Below are 16,094 nucleotides of genomic sequence, written 5' to 3' on the forward strand. Positions count from 1 at the left end.
TCCATCAACTAGTACATTTTAATGCCATTATTAATTTCACAAACTACAACAGAAGAATCAGGGATCCTACCTCCCCCCCCCCTTAAAAGACAAGAAAATTCCTGGGACCTAAGCCCCAGCAGGGTAAGTGTCCCCTATGTAAAAGAAGCTGTCATTCTGCAGAAGGTGACCACCAGTGTAGGAGAGGCTTTCTGCCCAGAGGGAAGCAAGATGGCACAAGTACAGCCATCCTCCCGGGGCCGGGAGCCCATCCCAGGAAGAGGGATAGGTGCCTTTGTGTGGAATGAGACTCAGTGCTAAGCCGGAGCTGCCAGTGCTGGACTTGCCAGTGAGAACAGAAACTCAACAGTGAAAGCCACAGAGGAGGAAGGAGTCAGCAGCGCCTATGTCACAACATCATGTGGCCTGCTCCTCACCCCAAAGGAGAAGCAGTGTCTGCCAAGGCAAGAGCCCAAGCCACAGCACAGAGTCAGCTTCAGCCCTGGCTGGATCATGAGTGGACTAGCAGCTGGGAGGGGAACTGAGAAAAGCCGGTGGGCAGGCAAGGAGGGAAATGGGACTGCAAACCACCTGCCAGGCAAGGTCCCTGCAGATGCAGAAAGTTCCACAAGCCAGTGAAACCTCTGGTCCGGATTTCCTGCTAGGACAAGGTTGTTCAGTGTGCAGGGGACAGGTGTCCGCTAGGGGGCGCAAGCTCCCCCAGGCTCAGTTGGCTGGGCTGCATTGCAGGATCTGATGAGGGGCCAATGGCTTCCTGGGCCCTGCTGCCTCTCCCAGCTTCCCCAGTGCCAGGCAGTTCTCCTTATCCTCCTTATCCAGCCCCGCGAGCTGGCCCAAGGTCTTCTGGAAGTAGCAGAGGCGGCACACAGCATGGTACTTGTCTGCGCCTCCAATCACCTCGACCTGGCCCAGGGGACACAAAGGGCCTGGACTGAGTGGGCACAGCACCTCCAGGCCACCCTCACCCTTCAGAGAAGGTGGGCGACAGCTACCTCCTTCTCCATGCCCAGCCTCTTGGTGTATGCGGCCTCTCTGAAGCACTCCATGCACACCGCGGTCAGCTTCACCACACTCTCAGCCAGGGGCACCAGGTTCAGGATGGTCCCAAAAGCCTACATGACAGGGGAAGACAGCAGGTGTACACATTCCCCTCGCCAGATGGGTTTGTCTCTGCCATCCTCTGATTCACAAGCAATGAAGTCAGGAAATTGCTTTGACCTTGCTTTCCCCACCCTTGGAATTCTAACCCTAGCCGCAGAGAGCATCAAGGCTGGGACAGACTCACTCCTGGGCAAACCAGGGAGCGCCTTGCTGACATAAAGAGGCTCGCTGGGCTGCCTGTCTCTGTGCACCACCCTGTTCCGCCCAGGCCCCTTCCTCCTGCCCAGCTGCCATTCCAGGACCCAGACCTGATGCTTTACCTTCCTCTGGAAGGTCCCATCTAGCGCAGCCACGATCACAGTCTTCCCAGCATTGGCCATGGCCTCGCTGAACTCCACAATGTCGGGGAACTGTAAAGTGTGGTAGGAGGGGAGTGAGCATCCACCCTGAGCAGAGCTTCTGGGGACCACAGAGAAGACCTTGCAAGACCCGGAAGTCCTACCACCTAGATCAGCACTGTCCTCCACACGGGTCCTTCCACACCAGAACCTGGGACACTAGGAGGATCCTTGGCACCCACGTGCATGGCAGTGATGCCCATAGAGAGGTTCTTCTACCTGAATGCTCTATCCTGTTCACATGCCACCCCCCCCCCACCTGGGAACACCACACCCTTAGCCCCAGCAGGCGATCCTGAATCATCAAAAGTAAGGATGGAGCCACCCTAGTCTCTGCTGCATTTCCAAATGTCCACTGGTAACCACATTACTGGCATTTACTGTCAGTAGTTTTATAGATTATCTTATACGTTAAATTGTGTCCCCCCTGCCTCCCAAACTCATACATTAAAATCCTAACCATCACTATCTCAGATGTAACCTTATCTAGAGACAGAATCTTTGCAGAGGTCGTTCAGCTAGAGCAGGGGTAGTCAACCTTTTTATACCTACCACCCACTTTTGTATCTCTGTTAGTAGTAAAATGTTCTAACCGCCCACTGGTTCTGCAGTAATGGTGATTTATAAAGTAGGGAAGTAACTTTACTTTATAGAATTTATAAAGCAGAGTTACAGCAAGTTAAAGCATACAATAATAATTGCTTACCAAGTACTTTATGTCGGATTTTCGCTAAGTTTGGCAGAATAAATCTTTATAAAACAACTTACTATAGTAAAATCTATCTTTTTATTTATACTTTGGTTACTCCGCTACCGCCCACCATGAAAGCTGGAATGCCCACTAGTGGGCAGTAGGGACCAGGTTGACTACCACTGAGCTACAGTGAGGCCAGTAGGGCGAGCCCCAATCCAATGACCAGGGTCCTTATGAGAAGGGAAATATGGACAGACACGGAGGGACAATGCTGTGAAGACAAGAAGCAGCTGTCTGTAAGCCAAGGGGAGAGGGAGGCCTGGACCCATCCCCTCTCAGCCTCAGATGACACCAGCCCTACCCACAACAGGACTGCAGCCTTCTAGAACTGTCCAAGTTGATTTCCATTGTTTTAGCCCAGCCTGTGGTATGGGAGCCCAAGCACATTAATAATACGGGCTACACTGAAAGGGAACTTCAAAGTACGTCATAAATTTGGGGCTTCCTTGGTAAATAAAATAATTACAGTATGGGATCCAAGTAGGAAAGGAAGATGGGGACAAGTTTGCCCACTGGGGCTCCTCGGCCGGTTCTGCACACTGGTGATCGGCATGCCGCGAGCCACTTCCTGAACAAGGTCTGATGGGGGAAGAGAACCCAAAGGGAAGATGAGGAGGTCTGGAGGTAGATCTGCCCCTCTGTCATCCTCTTGCCGAGAGCGGACTGGCTCAGGTCGCCACCAAAGGATCCCTGGACCTGCTTCCTGGCAGTCACGCGGGCACTGAAGGTTCAAAGGCCACAGGGACAGGCATGGAAGATGTGACAATAAAGCATTCAACAACAAATGGTAAAAGACTAAATGAAAAGCCAGGCAAAACCCGACAGCAAACGAACGGGAGAATATTTACAGCATGTGACCAAGCGGCACCAGGTGTATCAGGTCAGCTAGATACAGGACAAACCAAGAGAAAAATGGGTGCACACCCTTAAAAGGCAACTTACAAAGGAGAAATGAATGCAAGCAGCCAACAAACCTGGAAAACGACGTCAGCTGAAAGAGTGAGAGAGAGTCAACAGGATGCGTGTGGAGCAGCATCAATCAAAAAGAAAGACAGCAAATTGTTACACACAGATGAGTAGCAGATACAAAAAAGGAGCTAACCAGAAATCCCCAAAATGAAAAATAGTCCTCAAAACCCAGCACCTTGGGACATGTGCCTAGAACACCTCACAGAGACAGACTGAAGGGACCATGGCTTCATCCTCTCGCCAGGAATGAAGCCCTGAGTGCTCAGTCAGAAGGCACACCACATGCAAAACAGGGTAAATGAACACAAAACCTCCAGGACACGCTGTTACGAAAGCAGACCGCTGACTTGCCTGGAGAAGAAGCTATGGGCTGACCTTCTCATAAGCTACAAGAGTGCTGATGCTCTTCCAAAGGCACAAGGAAAAATGGCCAACCTACCATTTGCTGTCCAGCTTAACCCAGAGAACAAAAGAAAGACAGAAAAGGGACAGTCAGGGGGTTCACAGGAAGAACAAGGCCAGGACAAGCCAACTTACAAACTGCCCTTCATCAATGCCTATGACAGCCACACCCAGGGCCTCCTGGGCCACGTCCCGTAGCAGGCAGGCTGGTAGCGCCTCCATGGTGTTCCTGGGGAGAGAGAGCCAGAGCATGAGCAGGTCAGGGAGACCTGGGAGACTGGAGCCAGAGGCAGGGGCCAGCGCTGGTGACCTCTGCTGGCAGAGAGGCTGCCAAGTCTGCCTAGAGCTTGGAGAAGTCAGCACCCATGGGAAGGCAGGGGGGAGAATCAAGGCCCTGGTGCAGAAAACCGGTTATTCAACACAAGCAAGCTATTTCACCTTACACTCGGGACTAGAAATCTGAGATGCCAATGTAAAGCTCTCCTCTGCTTCTGCTCAGGGGCCCTAGGGCCGACAAGGTTACCTCATCAGGCAGTGTCCCGAGCCACGGTACTTTTAGAGGCCAAGAAAATGTTTTAATTTCATTTAAAAGTCAGAATACTAAATATAGCCTGACCAGGCAGTGACGCAGTGGATAGAGCATCAGACTGGGATGCAGAGGACCCAGGTTTGAAATTCTGAGGTTGTCGGCTTGAGTGTGGGCTCATGGACATGACCCCAAGGTCGCTGGCTTAAGCAAGGGGTCACTCGCTCTGCTGTAGCCCCCTAGTCAAGGCACATATGAGAAAGCAATCAATGAACGACTAAGGAGACTAAGGAGCCAGTGAAGACTTGATGCTTCTCTTCTCTTTCCCTTCCTGTCTATCTGTCCCTCTTTGTCACACACACACACACACACACACACACACACACACACACACGCACAGACTAAATATAACTCAGCCTGTGTTACAAACCAGTCATAAAATATGTTGTATTCTGGCCCTGGCCAGTTGGCTCAGTGGTAGAGCGTCAGCCTGGCGTGCAGAAGTCCCGGGTTTGATTCCCGGCCAGGGCACACAGGAGAAGCGCCCATCTGCTTCTCCACCCCACCCCCTCTCCTTCCTCTCTGTCTCTCTCTTCCCCTCCCGCAGCCGAGGCTCCATTGGAGCAAAGATGGCCCGGGCGCTGGGGATGGATCCTTGGCCTCTGCCCCAGGCGCTAGAGTGGCTCTGGTCACAACAGAGCGACCCCCCGGAGGGGCAGAGCATCGCCCCCTAGTGGGCAGAGCGTCGCCCCCTGGTGGGCGTGCCGGGTGGATCCCGGTCGGGCACATGCGGGAATCTGTCTGTCTCTCCCCGTTTCCAGCTTCAGAAAAATAAAATAAAAATAAAAAAAAATATGTTGTATTCTTTTACTTTGCATGGAGGAAGGGATCTACTAAGGCAAAGAGCCCAGGGCCCAGGAAAGCTGTGGCATGGCCCTGGGAAGACCATTGGCACCTGACTGTGAGTCCTGCATGCCCGGGGCAGAGCTAAGCCTGGATTCCAACAGCAGCACGACAACCTAGAAGAATTTCTTGCACTTGGCTTCTCCGGCCAATGAAGAAACTCCTCTATAATCACAGAGTGATTAGCTGGCAGAGTAGGATTCAATCTGCAGCCTTGTGTCCTGGGGGAGAGTCCAACCCAGCAGTTTGAAAGGCCACACGTCGGAATGTTCCAGTGCATTAAATGACACTCTGTACCCTACTTTCCCCCTACAGCCAGCGCCTTTTTGAAGAGGAATGCTGTTCTTTGTCCTGTCTTTTAAAATAGTTCCTGGGTTTTTCTACAATGTTGTTTTATTGTTTCCATTTTTTTTTCTTTTTTTTTCTGAAGCTGGAAATGGGGAGAGATAGTCAGACAGACTCCCGCATGCGCCCGACCGGGATCCACCCGGCACGCCCACCAGGGGCGATGCTCTGCTCACCAGGGGGCGATGCTCTGCCCCTCCGGGGCATCGCTCTGCCGAGACCAGAGCCACTCTAGCGCCTGGGGCAGAGGCCAAGGAGCCATCCCCAGCGCCCGGGCCATCTTTGCTCCAATGGAGCCTTGGCTGCGGGAGGGGAAGAGAGAGACAGAGAGGAAGAAGAAGGAGGGGTAGAGAAGCAAATGGGCACTTCTCCTATGTGCCCTGGCCGGGAATCGAACCCAGGTCCCCCGCACGCCAGGCCGACGCTCCACCGCTGAGCCAACCGGCCAGGGCCTATTGTTTCCATTTTTGCTGTTCCTGAGCTAGTCTTCAGAGGAGCTGATAGTTTCCTGAAAGCTCAGCAGTTTGTAGCTGTATTTATAAAAAAATAAAGCGCCTTACAACTTAGTTATTACCTGGCTTTCACCCTATTGTTCCATGCATGTTAAATTCCCATCCCCTCCTGAAACAGAAAAGCAGAGGGTAGGCAGAGAGCAAGTCTGTTCCAGCTTCCATAAGGGCAGTATCTGGGAGCTTTGTCATGCCTGCCAAGCACTCGGTCACAGTCACCACCCTGTAGCCTATGTTAGACAGGACTGTGACACTGAATCAGAGCTCGGATTTAACCCCAATCTGACCGACTTGAGAAACTGGACTTCTGATCACTGCAGTGTTGCCTCCTGTATGGATGTGCCCTGCTCTGTGCAGTGGACACAGTTTAGAGATGAGGAAGCAAATTGGGAAGTGTAAGTGGACCCACATCAGACAGCACGACCCAAAACATCACTCCAATTCCATACAACTAACTGCAAGTCCCCAGCACTCTCCTACCCCACCCCCCTCTACCTGGCTTCAGAAACACCATGCTCCCACAGCATGGTTTTGCTGGTGGGGGCCCAGGGGACAGTCCAGAGGACCAAGAAAGGAGTGTCTCAAGCTGAGAAACACCAGGCCCCAATCTGCTGCCAAGGAGAGGGCTGGAGGGGAACTAAATTTAACTCTGACCTCACATTGCAGCCTGAAATGTGCACTGGGCACAGGCAGATAAACAAAACAGGGATGCATAAAGGCCACAAGTCCATAGGGAATCAACAAGGACAAGCCCATTGAAAAATTAAATAAAAACCAATGTGCAAGCCAAACAACACCAGCTTGCAACCTCTGCATAGGTATAAACTTCAGAGCAGGACTCCCATCCTTGGCAGGTACTACTGACTATGGCAGGTCACTGGTGTCGTGGGGGTTGTCCTGTGCATTGCAGGATGCTCAGTAGCATTCCTGGCCTCTGCCCACTAGATGCCAAGAGCATCTAGTTATGAAAAGTGAGAACATCTCTAGGCATTGCCAAATGGACTGGGGGAGGGGGGCAGTGGGGAGGAAATCGCCCCCAGCTAAGAACTACTGGGCTAGAGTCCTGTGAAAGGCCAAGTCCTAGGCTACCTTGCCATGCAACCTGGAAAGTTTGCCAATTTGAACATTCAAGCCTTATTAACCATCTTCACTAAAGAACTCTGACAGCATGTTCTATGCCCTGTGAGTTTTCACAGGGCTTCTCAGATAAGCTGTCAAGGCAGGACAAAAAAGCAGGGACTGACCGGTCATGAGTGGAGAACTTGCTGCTGTACCGTGTGTCTTTGGCGTATTTGATCACCAGGCACTTATACTGGGCAATCTGGAAGCGCTGGACCCGTCTCATCAGCTCAGTACTGCAAAGGCAAAGACAGAGTAGCAGGTAAGGCCTATGGAGTAAGAGGCGGCAAGGAGGAAGCCAGGCTCCCTACCACCTTCTAGGGGCTACAGGCACCCACTGATGGACAGAAAGACTGCAGGGCAGTGTGGGAAAGACTAGTGAGGACTAGAGGGCCCTGCTCTGAGAGTTTGATCTGGACCTGAGAGGGATGTAAACAAGTGCCCTATTCACTAGGGACAAAGAATGGCCCTGGGGAGGAAGGGCTGGAGGGGTAAGTTTCTTAGGAATATGCTGGGGTGCACCAAGGCCACAGGCAGAGGCGAGGGGCCCAGATTGCATTCCAAAGTGATCTCCTCCCAGAGTTCTTCACAGTTGGGACGTCATAAAACCTTGTGCCACACAGAAAGCACTTTGCTTCTGTGTCTAAGAGCCTACCCTGAGCCTCACTTTCATGGGCCAGGGATTTGGGCTGGAGTGTTCCCAGGGCCAGGGAGTTACTGAGGGGCTCACTAGCCCCACCTGGTCCAGTTCCATCATACCCGGGAGCAAAGACGAGCAGCTTGACTCCTTTCTCAGTGCAGGAAGTTTCCTGACCATCTAAGGGAACAGTCACTGGAAGGAGGCTTACAGATCCTACAGGAGGAACAAGGCCTGGTTCCCAGGGGACACAATTTTTAAGACTTGCACGCCCCCTTTTGAGTGAGAGGTTAAACTGTAAACAACTGAGACCAGCTCAGGAAGGAGAGTTTGACCTGGGCCGGCAGGGAAGGAGTGTACAGCCTTCAAGACCAGATTTCTGCCTGACCAGGTGGTGGCGCAATGGATGGAGCATCAGACTGGGTCAGACTGGGATGCGGAGGACCCAGGTTCGAGATCCCGAAGTTGCCAGCTTGAGCACGAGCTCTGGTTTGAGGGGGGGAAAAAAAAGCTCACCAGCTTGGACCCAAGGTCGCTGGCTCAAGCAAGGGGTTACTCCGTCTGCTGAAGGCCCGTGGTCAAGGCACATATGAGAAAGCAATCAATGAACAACTAAGGTGTCCCAACGAAGAACTAATGACTGATGCTTCTCATCTCTCTACGTTCCTGTCTGTCTGTCCCTATCTCTGACTCTCTCTCTGTCTCTGTAAAAAAAAAAAAAAAAAAAAAAAAGAAGAAGAAAAAAAAAAAGACCAGATTTCTGGGAGCAGTGGCATCCTGGCTGGGAAGGTATCCAGGGCGGGAGCGCAAGGTCTGGCAGTGGCGGCTGAGGGCTGTTCTACAGGGGGGCTCTGACAGAGGCAACAGGCCTGGGGGGGGGCGCCAGGGGAGGAGGACGGGGTCCCGGTGGGGAGAGGAGAGGAGGACAGGATTTCCGGGGGGAGAGGAGGAGGAGGAAGAGGTGGTCCCAGTCCACCCACCCCCCACGAGACTATTACCTTTTTCCTGAGAACATGGGTCCGAGGATCACCTAGGAGAGAAGAAGAGGTCACTCCAGGGCCCGCGGCGCACCGACGCCGGGGCACCAGCCGCAACCCCGCTCCCGCATGCTGGGACCCCGCCGTGGCGCTCGCACCTGGATCTGCCCCCGGGTCTTGCTGGGGGAGCTGGGCAGCACCGAGGGCAGGTTGGCGCAGCTCATGGCGCCTGCGGTAACCTTGCTGAACACAGATGATACACCGCTGCGGGTGCGGAAACTTGCGCTGGTTCCCGCGCGCCCACCTCCCACGAGCGCGGGCCAATGGGGAGCCGGCGCCGCGGTCTGTGGGAGTCAATCACCGGAGCGGCCGCGGAATTGGCGGGAGATTTTAATCCACTGCGCGTCCCCTAGCTAGAGGGACCGAGGACGCGCGCTCCGGTCGCCGGGGTGGGGACGTGCTCGGGGGTGGGGCCTGGTCGGAGCCTCGCCACGCCCCTTACTCTTAGGTCCGCCCTGGGTGAGAACGCGGGCGCAAGCGAATCTGGTCCGGACGTCCGGATGGATGCGCCTGGAGAAGGTCGCAAGGGCGAGGCTGCCTGGAGGAAGATGTGTAAGGAGGTAGGCGACTTGCAGGGAGGGGCTGGGGTTGGAGAGGGCAGCCCAGAGATGATTAGGTGGAAGTTGTAAGAAGGCTCTGAGGGTGCGGTGGAATGCCTACTGCGTGCCCGCTCCCGAGAGCTTCAGCACCGCGGGCAGGCCTTTATGCGTCGATGAGCCAGACTTTTGGGGTGGAGAAAATTGAAGCCCTGGCTACGCGAATATCCACAAACCAGAGGAGTTGGAACCGAAGTTCTCTGATTTAATCTGAGGTTGTGCAATGCGTGCGAATGATGTTGCCAGACGCAGGTGTTAACTGAGGGGTACTTGTGAGGGTTAGAAACAACCTATGTGAAGCACTTGTTAGGATTATCATTCAATTTTAATTTCCTAACAAGTTTTCCTGCATTTTAGGCAGTGATTCTTTTTATGGTCATCCATGCATCTGAGAATCTGATAAAGTTATGGATACTGCCCCTAAGAAATCCCGTTGTCTGCCTGTCTCTGTCACACACACCCCGACAATATCAGAGGATCATCAGAAATCCATTGCAATATCATTATCATAAATAATAGCAATAAAGATGATGATAGCAGAGTGGGCCAGGCATGGCTGTGACCAGCTTACAGGCAGTAACAGTTACAGGTACAGATTGTGCAGACCCCTGGCCAAGAGCCCTGTTCAACAGGACAAAGAGGTAACCCACATTAGAGGGGTTATTAGCTTTACTTTGTTTACATGCCTTGTGTCTTTTAACCTTGTAAGGCTGCCATTATTATACCCACTAAATAGACAAGGGAACTGAGAGCCAGAGATTATAAACTGCCCATGGTGAAACAGCCTATAAGTGATGGAGCTTGGATAGCACTCAGCCTTATCTGAGTCCAGAGCCTGAGACCTTTCCATGAGGCCACCCTGTCTTCAAATTTCCCAACCCAGCTTTTATCCATTCTCTTTTGTCTTTGTGTCCTTTCTCCAAATCCCTGTTCCTTGTTACTTGCTGCACTGGTTCTGAACATTTTAGCCTGACGTTCAAAACCCTCTGTCTGCAGTTCCAGCTTCCCAACCTCGCCTCTGTGCTTCAGCCATCTGGTTGGTTAACACAGACTGACCTTCAGTTCCTTCCTTATCACCTCTGTGCCTTCAATTCTGCTGTGTCCTCCCACCGTCAACATCGTTCCCTCTAAGGGCAGATTAGGTCCACGTCACTTTCTATAGTTGCCACCCCAGCTCCCTGACCTCCCATGGTCAAAGCTGCTGGCGTTAATCAGAACACAGTTATGGGACCTCATCTTCCCTTTAAGGCTGTTTGCTGGTTAAAGGCATGGTTGCCACTCTAGACCGCGGATCTGAAAGTGTCTGCAATGCTGTATCTGAAGCACCTCATTAATCAGTGGGGGGAGATTGGGAAAGGGTTGCCAGGCTGGAGACTGGAAGGGCTTGAAGGAAGCTGAGGGTGTCTGAGAGCCTGCGCCAACGGGGAGGGAGCTTCTCGAGACAGGAGCACCCAGGCATGGGGATGGTAGGGCACATGCTATGTGGAGAACGAAAATCTTCTGGAACCTATGTCTGTGTCCCATAGGAGTTGGAGAAGCAGTACACCCCCAGCAGATGGGCTGTACGACTAGGAGCAGAGGAAGTCCTGAGGACCTACACAAAGATGGGAAACGAGGGTACTGGGGGACCTCTCTGTGGCTGCTCTGGGTGGACTTTAGCATGTGACTAAAGTGGTGCAGAATGATGGGGGTGGGGACAGGAGTCATTGCACAGCCCATTTCTCAGGGCATTCCCAAAGCCCAGGCACTGCATAAACCTCCTGGTGGGCTCAGGCCAGGCACCAAGGAGCCCTTGCTGCAGAACAGGCTCTCCTTGTCAATCATGCCTCACTGCCTCTCCTGCTCTGCCAACCATGCCCAGGCCTTAAGGTCACATTCCACAGTGGCACTGGGAGAAGGAGTAAAAAAAAAGAGGACTCCTTTTTTCTCTAAAGAAATCAGGGCTTGGCCCTGGCAGTGTAGCTTACTAGGTTAGAACATCGTCTCGATACACCAAGGCTGCGGGTTTGATCCCCGTCAGGAACCTAAAAGAATCAACCAAGGAACGCATAAATAAGTAGAACAACAACTCGATATTTTTCTTTCTTTCTCATCCTTTCTCTCTTTAAAAAAAATCAATAAAAAGAAAGAAAGCCTGACCTGCGATGGCGCAGAAGATAAAGCATTGACCTGGAACACTGAGGTCACCAGTTCGAAACCCTGGGTTTGCCTGGTCAAGGCACATACGGGAGTTGATGCTTCCTGCTCCTCCCCCTTCTCTCTCTCTCTCTCTCCTCTCTAAAATAAATAAAGTCTTAAAAAAAATAAATAAAAAGAAAAAGAAGAAACAAGTCTTTAAAGAAAGAAAAAAAAAAGTACTTTGGGACCTGTAAGCTAGTGAGTGTCAAGGTTCGTTCCCATCACTGCCCTGTGTTTCCAGAGTGCTGTGCTGCTGTTCTTACACTTAGCAAAGGAGGGCTGGGAAGCAGGCTTCACGGGGAAGTGTGAGTAGGGACGTAGCCAGTTCGGAAAATCGGGTGTTGGGATCTGCCTTGTTTGAGCACGCTGAACAGAGCTCCCAGCCAGACGGTTCTCTAACGTGAGATAACCCACCAGGGCACAGGCTCATGGGGACTTCCTAGCACCCACCCTGTCCCAACAGGTGTGGGTTAGAGCAGTGTCCTGAGCTCTTCAGAGTTCTGTGCTGTGCCCAGCCCGGTGCCAGTACATTGCTCTTTGCTCAGTAAATATTTGAGTGTGTAGTGACCTCTGCATGAGCTTGTAGAAAACCTGTTTGTCTGTCTTACTCATCTTGGGGATGAAGAGCTAACCCTGTTGAGAAAGAGTCACTCATAGGTAGCAAGAGCTGAGATGCACATGCTGCGTTGCCCCCGAGACACTTTCTGGTAACCCTGGTAACCACTTTCCGCGAGCCCTGTGGTCAGCTTTCAGTTCATATTCCACCTCCTTTCCTTTCTTGATGCTCCAGCTGGCCCAGAGGACCAAAAATGCTCCATCTGACCCATTCTGTAGATAAAGAACATCTTCACTAGTGTACCAAGCGAGTGAGCAGAGCCGGGCATGTGTGGGGACAGGGAGCCTGTCTCTCTTTAAAATGCCGACATTTTGTTCATCATGGACTTTTTCATATTAACTTTTATTTTAAAATAATATATTGCTCTTAAATATTATTTATCTTTATATTGGTCAGCTTGAGCTGCCATAACAAAATGCCATCACCTGGGCAGCTTAAACAATAGGAATCTATTTCTCACAGTTTTGGAAGCTGAGAAGTCCAAGGTCAAGGTGCCAGCCGATTTGGTTCCCTGGTGAGAGTTCTGTTCCTGGCTTTCAGGCCGCTGCTGTCTCTGTATCCTCACATGGCAGGGAGAGAGTTCTGGTCTTTCTTCCTTATAAGGCCAGTGATCCCATCACAGGGGTTTCACCCTCATAACCTCATCTGACCTTAATCACCTCCCCAAGGGACCACCTCCAAATACCATCCTATTAGGGAGCAGGGCTTCCACATATGACTTTGGGGGAGGCACAGAGAAGACACTTAGCCCATAACAACCTTCATTACTGGGTTTTTTGGTGCCACTCTCCAATACTGTGCTCTCACTTACCCCCCGCCCCAGTCCGGGCCCTGCTTGATGAGGTTAAATAACTTACCCAAGCTCACGCAGCCAGTGATGGTCACCACCTCTGTGGAGCTTCCAGGACGCTTCCAGGGAAGAGTGAAACAGGTGGTGTGTGTGTGTGTGGGGTGATGATAGACAACATTAGTGTGTGCCCACCAGCTGGTTTTCTCGGGTGGAGTTCCCCAGACCTCCTCATCAGTGCTGCCTGCAACCTTGGAGCTTGCCTCCCTGGAATCAAACTGATGAGAGGCAGCAAAATATAACAAAAGGGATGGAAAGTAGAAAAAAATGAAAGATAAAGTTTCCTGCCTGACCAGTGGTGATGCCGTGGATAGAGCATCAACCAGGGATGCTCAGGTCCCAGGTTCAAAACCCCAAGGTTGCCTTCTTGAACATGGGATCTTAGACATGACCCCATGGTTGCTGGCTTGAGCCCAAGGTCACTGGCTTGAGCAAAGGCTCACTGGCTTGGCTGGAACCCCCTGGTCAAGGCCCATATGAGAAGTCATCATTGAACAACTGAAGTGCTGCAACTATGAGTTGATGCTTCTCATCTCTCTCCCTTCCTATCTGTCTATCCCTGTCTGTCCTCTCTCTCTCAAAAAAAACAAAAAAAAAAAACAAAACACTCTCCCAACAAGCCAGAAAACCTCTCCACAAAGAGAAAGATTTTGTTGGGTAAAGATTAAACCAAACTACAGTGTGCATCACAGGCAAGCCACTAGAGATTGAACCCTTTAATACAGCTGGGAAGATACACACCATGCCACCTGACCAGGTGGTACCGCAGTGGATAGAGCATCAGACTGGGATGTGGAGGACCCAGGTTCGAGACCCCGAGGTCGCCAGCTTGAGCGCGGGCTCATCGGGTTTGAGCAACACTCACCAGCCTGAGCCCAAGGTCACTAGCTTGAGCAAGGGGTTACTTGGTCTGCTGTAGCCCCCAGTCAAGGCACATATGAGAAAGCAATCAATGAACAACTAAGGTGCTGCAGTGAAGAACTGATGTTTCTCATCTCTCTCCCTTCCTGTCTGTCTGTCCCTCTCTCTGACTCTCTGTCTCTGCCACCAAAAAAAAAAAAAAAAAAGATACACACCATGCCTGTGCTCAAGATGACACCATGACCTGGCCGGATAGATTATTCGGTTCAGATGTGGTCCCTGCGTGCCAGGGTTGTGATTGTTCCCCAGTCAGGACACATACAGAAACAAATCAGTGTTTCTATCTCTTTTTTTTTTTTTTTAAGAGTTTATTTGATTGATTTTACAGAGGAGAGGGTAGCGGGAGTGAGAAGTATCAATTCATAGTTGCTTCACTTCAGTTGTTCTTTGGTTCCTTGTCACATGGGCCTTGACCAGGCAAGCCCAGGGTTTCGAACTGGTGACCTCAGCATTCCAGGTCAATACTTCATCCATTGCGTCACCACAGGTCAGGCAAAAGCCTTAATTTCTTATTATTAAGTTCGCTAGACAAAGCCATTCTACTAAACTGCATATATTCTAAATGCTGGCTTTCACCTTATGTTGGAAGCTCATCATGGGCTGGTAGCAAACAGGGCAGTGTCCACAGACCACACCCAGTAGCCCTGCTCTGCCCCGTCTGTGGTTGACTACTTTTAGGTACCATTGTTTTCTTAGAACAAAAGGAGCATAGGCTTACTGAAAAGGATTTAAAAAATAAAGTCATCAATAATTTCACCACCATTGTTAACTAGTTGGGGGCTGACTGCCCGGCCTTTCCTTGGATGGCTTCTGTGGGTGTACTATGCCCTTGCCCTGCAGGCTGTCTGGCAGACCTCCCTCCTCCGCCATGGCATTGCTCTCTAGGAGCTCGGGCCCCTGTGTCCCCTAAGAGCTCTAACATATGCTCAGTTGAGTCCCTGGACCCTGCTTCCTGGTCCTGGCGTATCTCTCTGTAAGACAACTTTGGGTTGTCTTAATAGAAGCCCAATTTTTGCTTTTTCACGAAAGGAAGTTTGTAAAAGGTCTATTCATTGAAGCCCCCCTGTGTTCCTGCCCTTGAGTATTCAAGCTCTTGAGGAAGTTGTAGGTTACCTTCTTCTCTGTTCCTGCACTCAACTGTCTGCCACCAACCACTGGACCACCTCCTAGAGAGAAAGTTTCTCCTCAGGGTCAGTTGAGGTTAATGTCTGAGGGAGGGAGACTTGTGCATGATCATGAACACTAACAGCCACTTGGTTATAATTGCTCTTCAATTTGGAACATGAATTTTCTTGATCTTTTCCTCACAATATAAATCCCTTTGGCTCACATAAACTTTAAGGACCCTGTATTATTGAAATTGCTACCTTGTGCCCTGGCCGGTTGGCTCAGCAGTAGAGCATCAGCCCAGTGTGTGGGAGTCCCGGGTTCGATTCCTGGCCAGGGCACATAGGAGAAGCAACCATTTGCTTCTCCACCCCTCCCCCTTCTCCCCCCCCCCCTCTTCCCCTCTCTTAGCCATGGCTCAGAAGGTTCAAGCAAGTTGGCCCGGGCGCTGAGGATGGCTTTATGGCCTCATCTCAGGTGCTAAAATAAAATAACTCAGTTCCTGAGCAACAGAGCAGTGGCTTCAGATGAGCAGAGCATCACCCTATAGGGGTTAGCCAGGTGGATCCTGCTCAGGGCACATGTGGGAGCAGGATGTCTTGTCTGTCTGTCTGCCTCACACTTAATAAAAAAAAATTTAAAAAACAAAACAAAAGAAAGAAATTGCTACCTTGCAGTGAGACCACTCTGTTGATGAGCTTGTCAGGCAAAGACATATTCATACCGTGCTGATGGGAGGGCAGTGGCAAAATGACCAAAGCATATGCCTTTGATCCAGAAACTCCACTGCTGAGAGCGCGTCCTGCAGATCCTTGCATGCAGGTGGGGTGATATATGCGCCAGGATCTCACCCCCGGGTTGTCAGGGGTAGCCAAGCCTAGATGCTTCTCAGCAGTAGACTGGTTCATCGTTTACTATTCCAGTCAGTGAATATTTGTTGGGTGCTTCATGTAGACTGGTCACTTATCTATGTGTGTGGGATATATCTGTGAGCCAAACAGACAACCTCCGCCCATGTATTGCTGTGATTCTGAATGGAGGGAGGGAGATGAGAAACAAAGAACAGAAGGAGTAGGTCAGTGTCAGTCTGTTAGGAGGGCAGGTGCTCCTAACAGAAGTCATGACAGGT

At 51.3% G+C, this 16,094-nt stretch overlaps 2 protein-coding genes across 6 annotated transcripts in view; one reads left to right on the plus strand and one right to left on the minus strand.

Annotated features, from left to right (window-relative positions):
• On the minus strand, positions 1–9,074 carry TK1 (thymidine kinase 1). 2 transcript variants are annotated; one of them, XM_066381403.1, is made up of 8 exons: positions 8,799–9,074; positions 8,662–8,693; positions 8,180–8,365; positions 7,152–7,262; positions 3,760–3,853; positions 1,422–1,511; positions 993–1,112; positions 1–903 (listed from the first exon to the last, which is right to left on the minus strand). In XM_066381403.1, the coding sequence occupies exons 4-8, from the start codon at positions 7,250–7,252 to the stop codon at positions 706–708; spliced, it is 603 nt and encodes a 200-aa protein (XP_066237500.1). In that variant the 5' UTR covers positions 7,253–7,262; positions 8,180–8,365; positions 8,662–8,693; positions 8,799–9,074; the 3' UTR covers positions 1–705. The 2 variants fall into 2 exon arrangements, with proteins under 2 accessions (XP_066237500.1, XP_066237499.1); XM_066381402.1 differs by lacking the exon at positions 8,180–8,365.
• The window catches only part of AFMID (arylformamidase), a 26,207-nt gene continuing 17,342 nt past the window's right edge, over positions 7,230–16,094 (plus strand). For 3 of the 4 annotated variants that reach the window (XR_010751090.1, XM_066381399.1, XM_066381400.1), the window contains exons 1-3: positions 8,055–8,112; positions 9,149–9,260; positions 10,823–10,913. Coding sequence is in view for 3 of the 4 variants with exons in the window: in XM_066381399.1 (XP_066237496.1) it covers positions 8,066–8,112; positions 9,149–9,260; positions 10,823–10,913 (250 nt within the window). In the remaining variant the exon portion in view is untranslated. Of the gene's footprint in view, positions 7,289–8,054; positions 8,113–9,148; positions 9,261–10,822; positions 10,914–16,094 lie in introns of those variants that run through there. The other variant, XM_066381401.1, reaches the window with a different exon arrangement.

Source organism: Saccopteryx leptura, chromosome 4 (assembly GCF_036850995.1).
Source record: "Saccopteryx leptura isolate mSacLep1 chromosome 4, mSacLep1_pri_phased_curated, whole genome shotgun sequence".
NCBI classification, from domain to species: Eukaryota; Metazoa; Chordata; class Mammalia; order Chiroptera; family Emballonuridae; genus Saccopteryx; species Saccopteryx leptura.

Excerpts from the sequence above, each read along its gene's own strand:
- TK1 (XM_066381402.1), bottom strand. The coding sequence starts at position 8,864 with ATGAGCTGCGCCAACCTGCCCTCGGTGCTGCCCAGCTCCCCCAGCAAG. Across the intron at positions 8,694-8,798 it reads AGACCCGGGGGCAGATCCAG|GTGATCCTCGGACCCATGTT; the intron begins GTGCGAGCGCCA and ends CTTCTCTCCTAG. Across the intron at positions 3,854-7,151 it reads AAGTTCTCCACTCATGACCG|GAACACCATGGAGGCGCTAC; the intron begins GTCAGTCCCTGC and ends CTCTCTCCCCAG.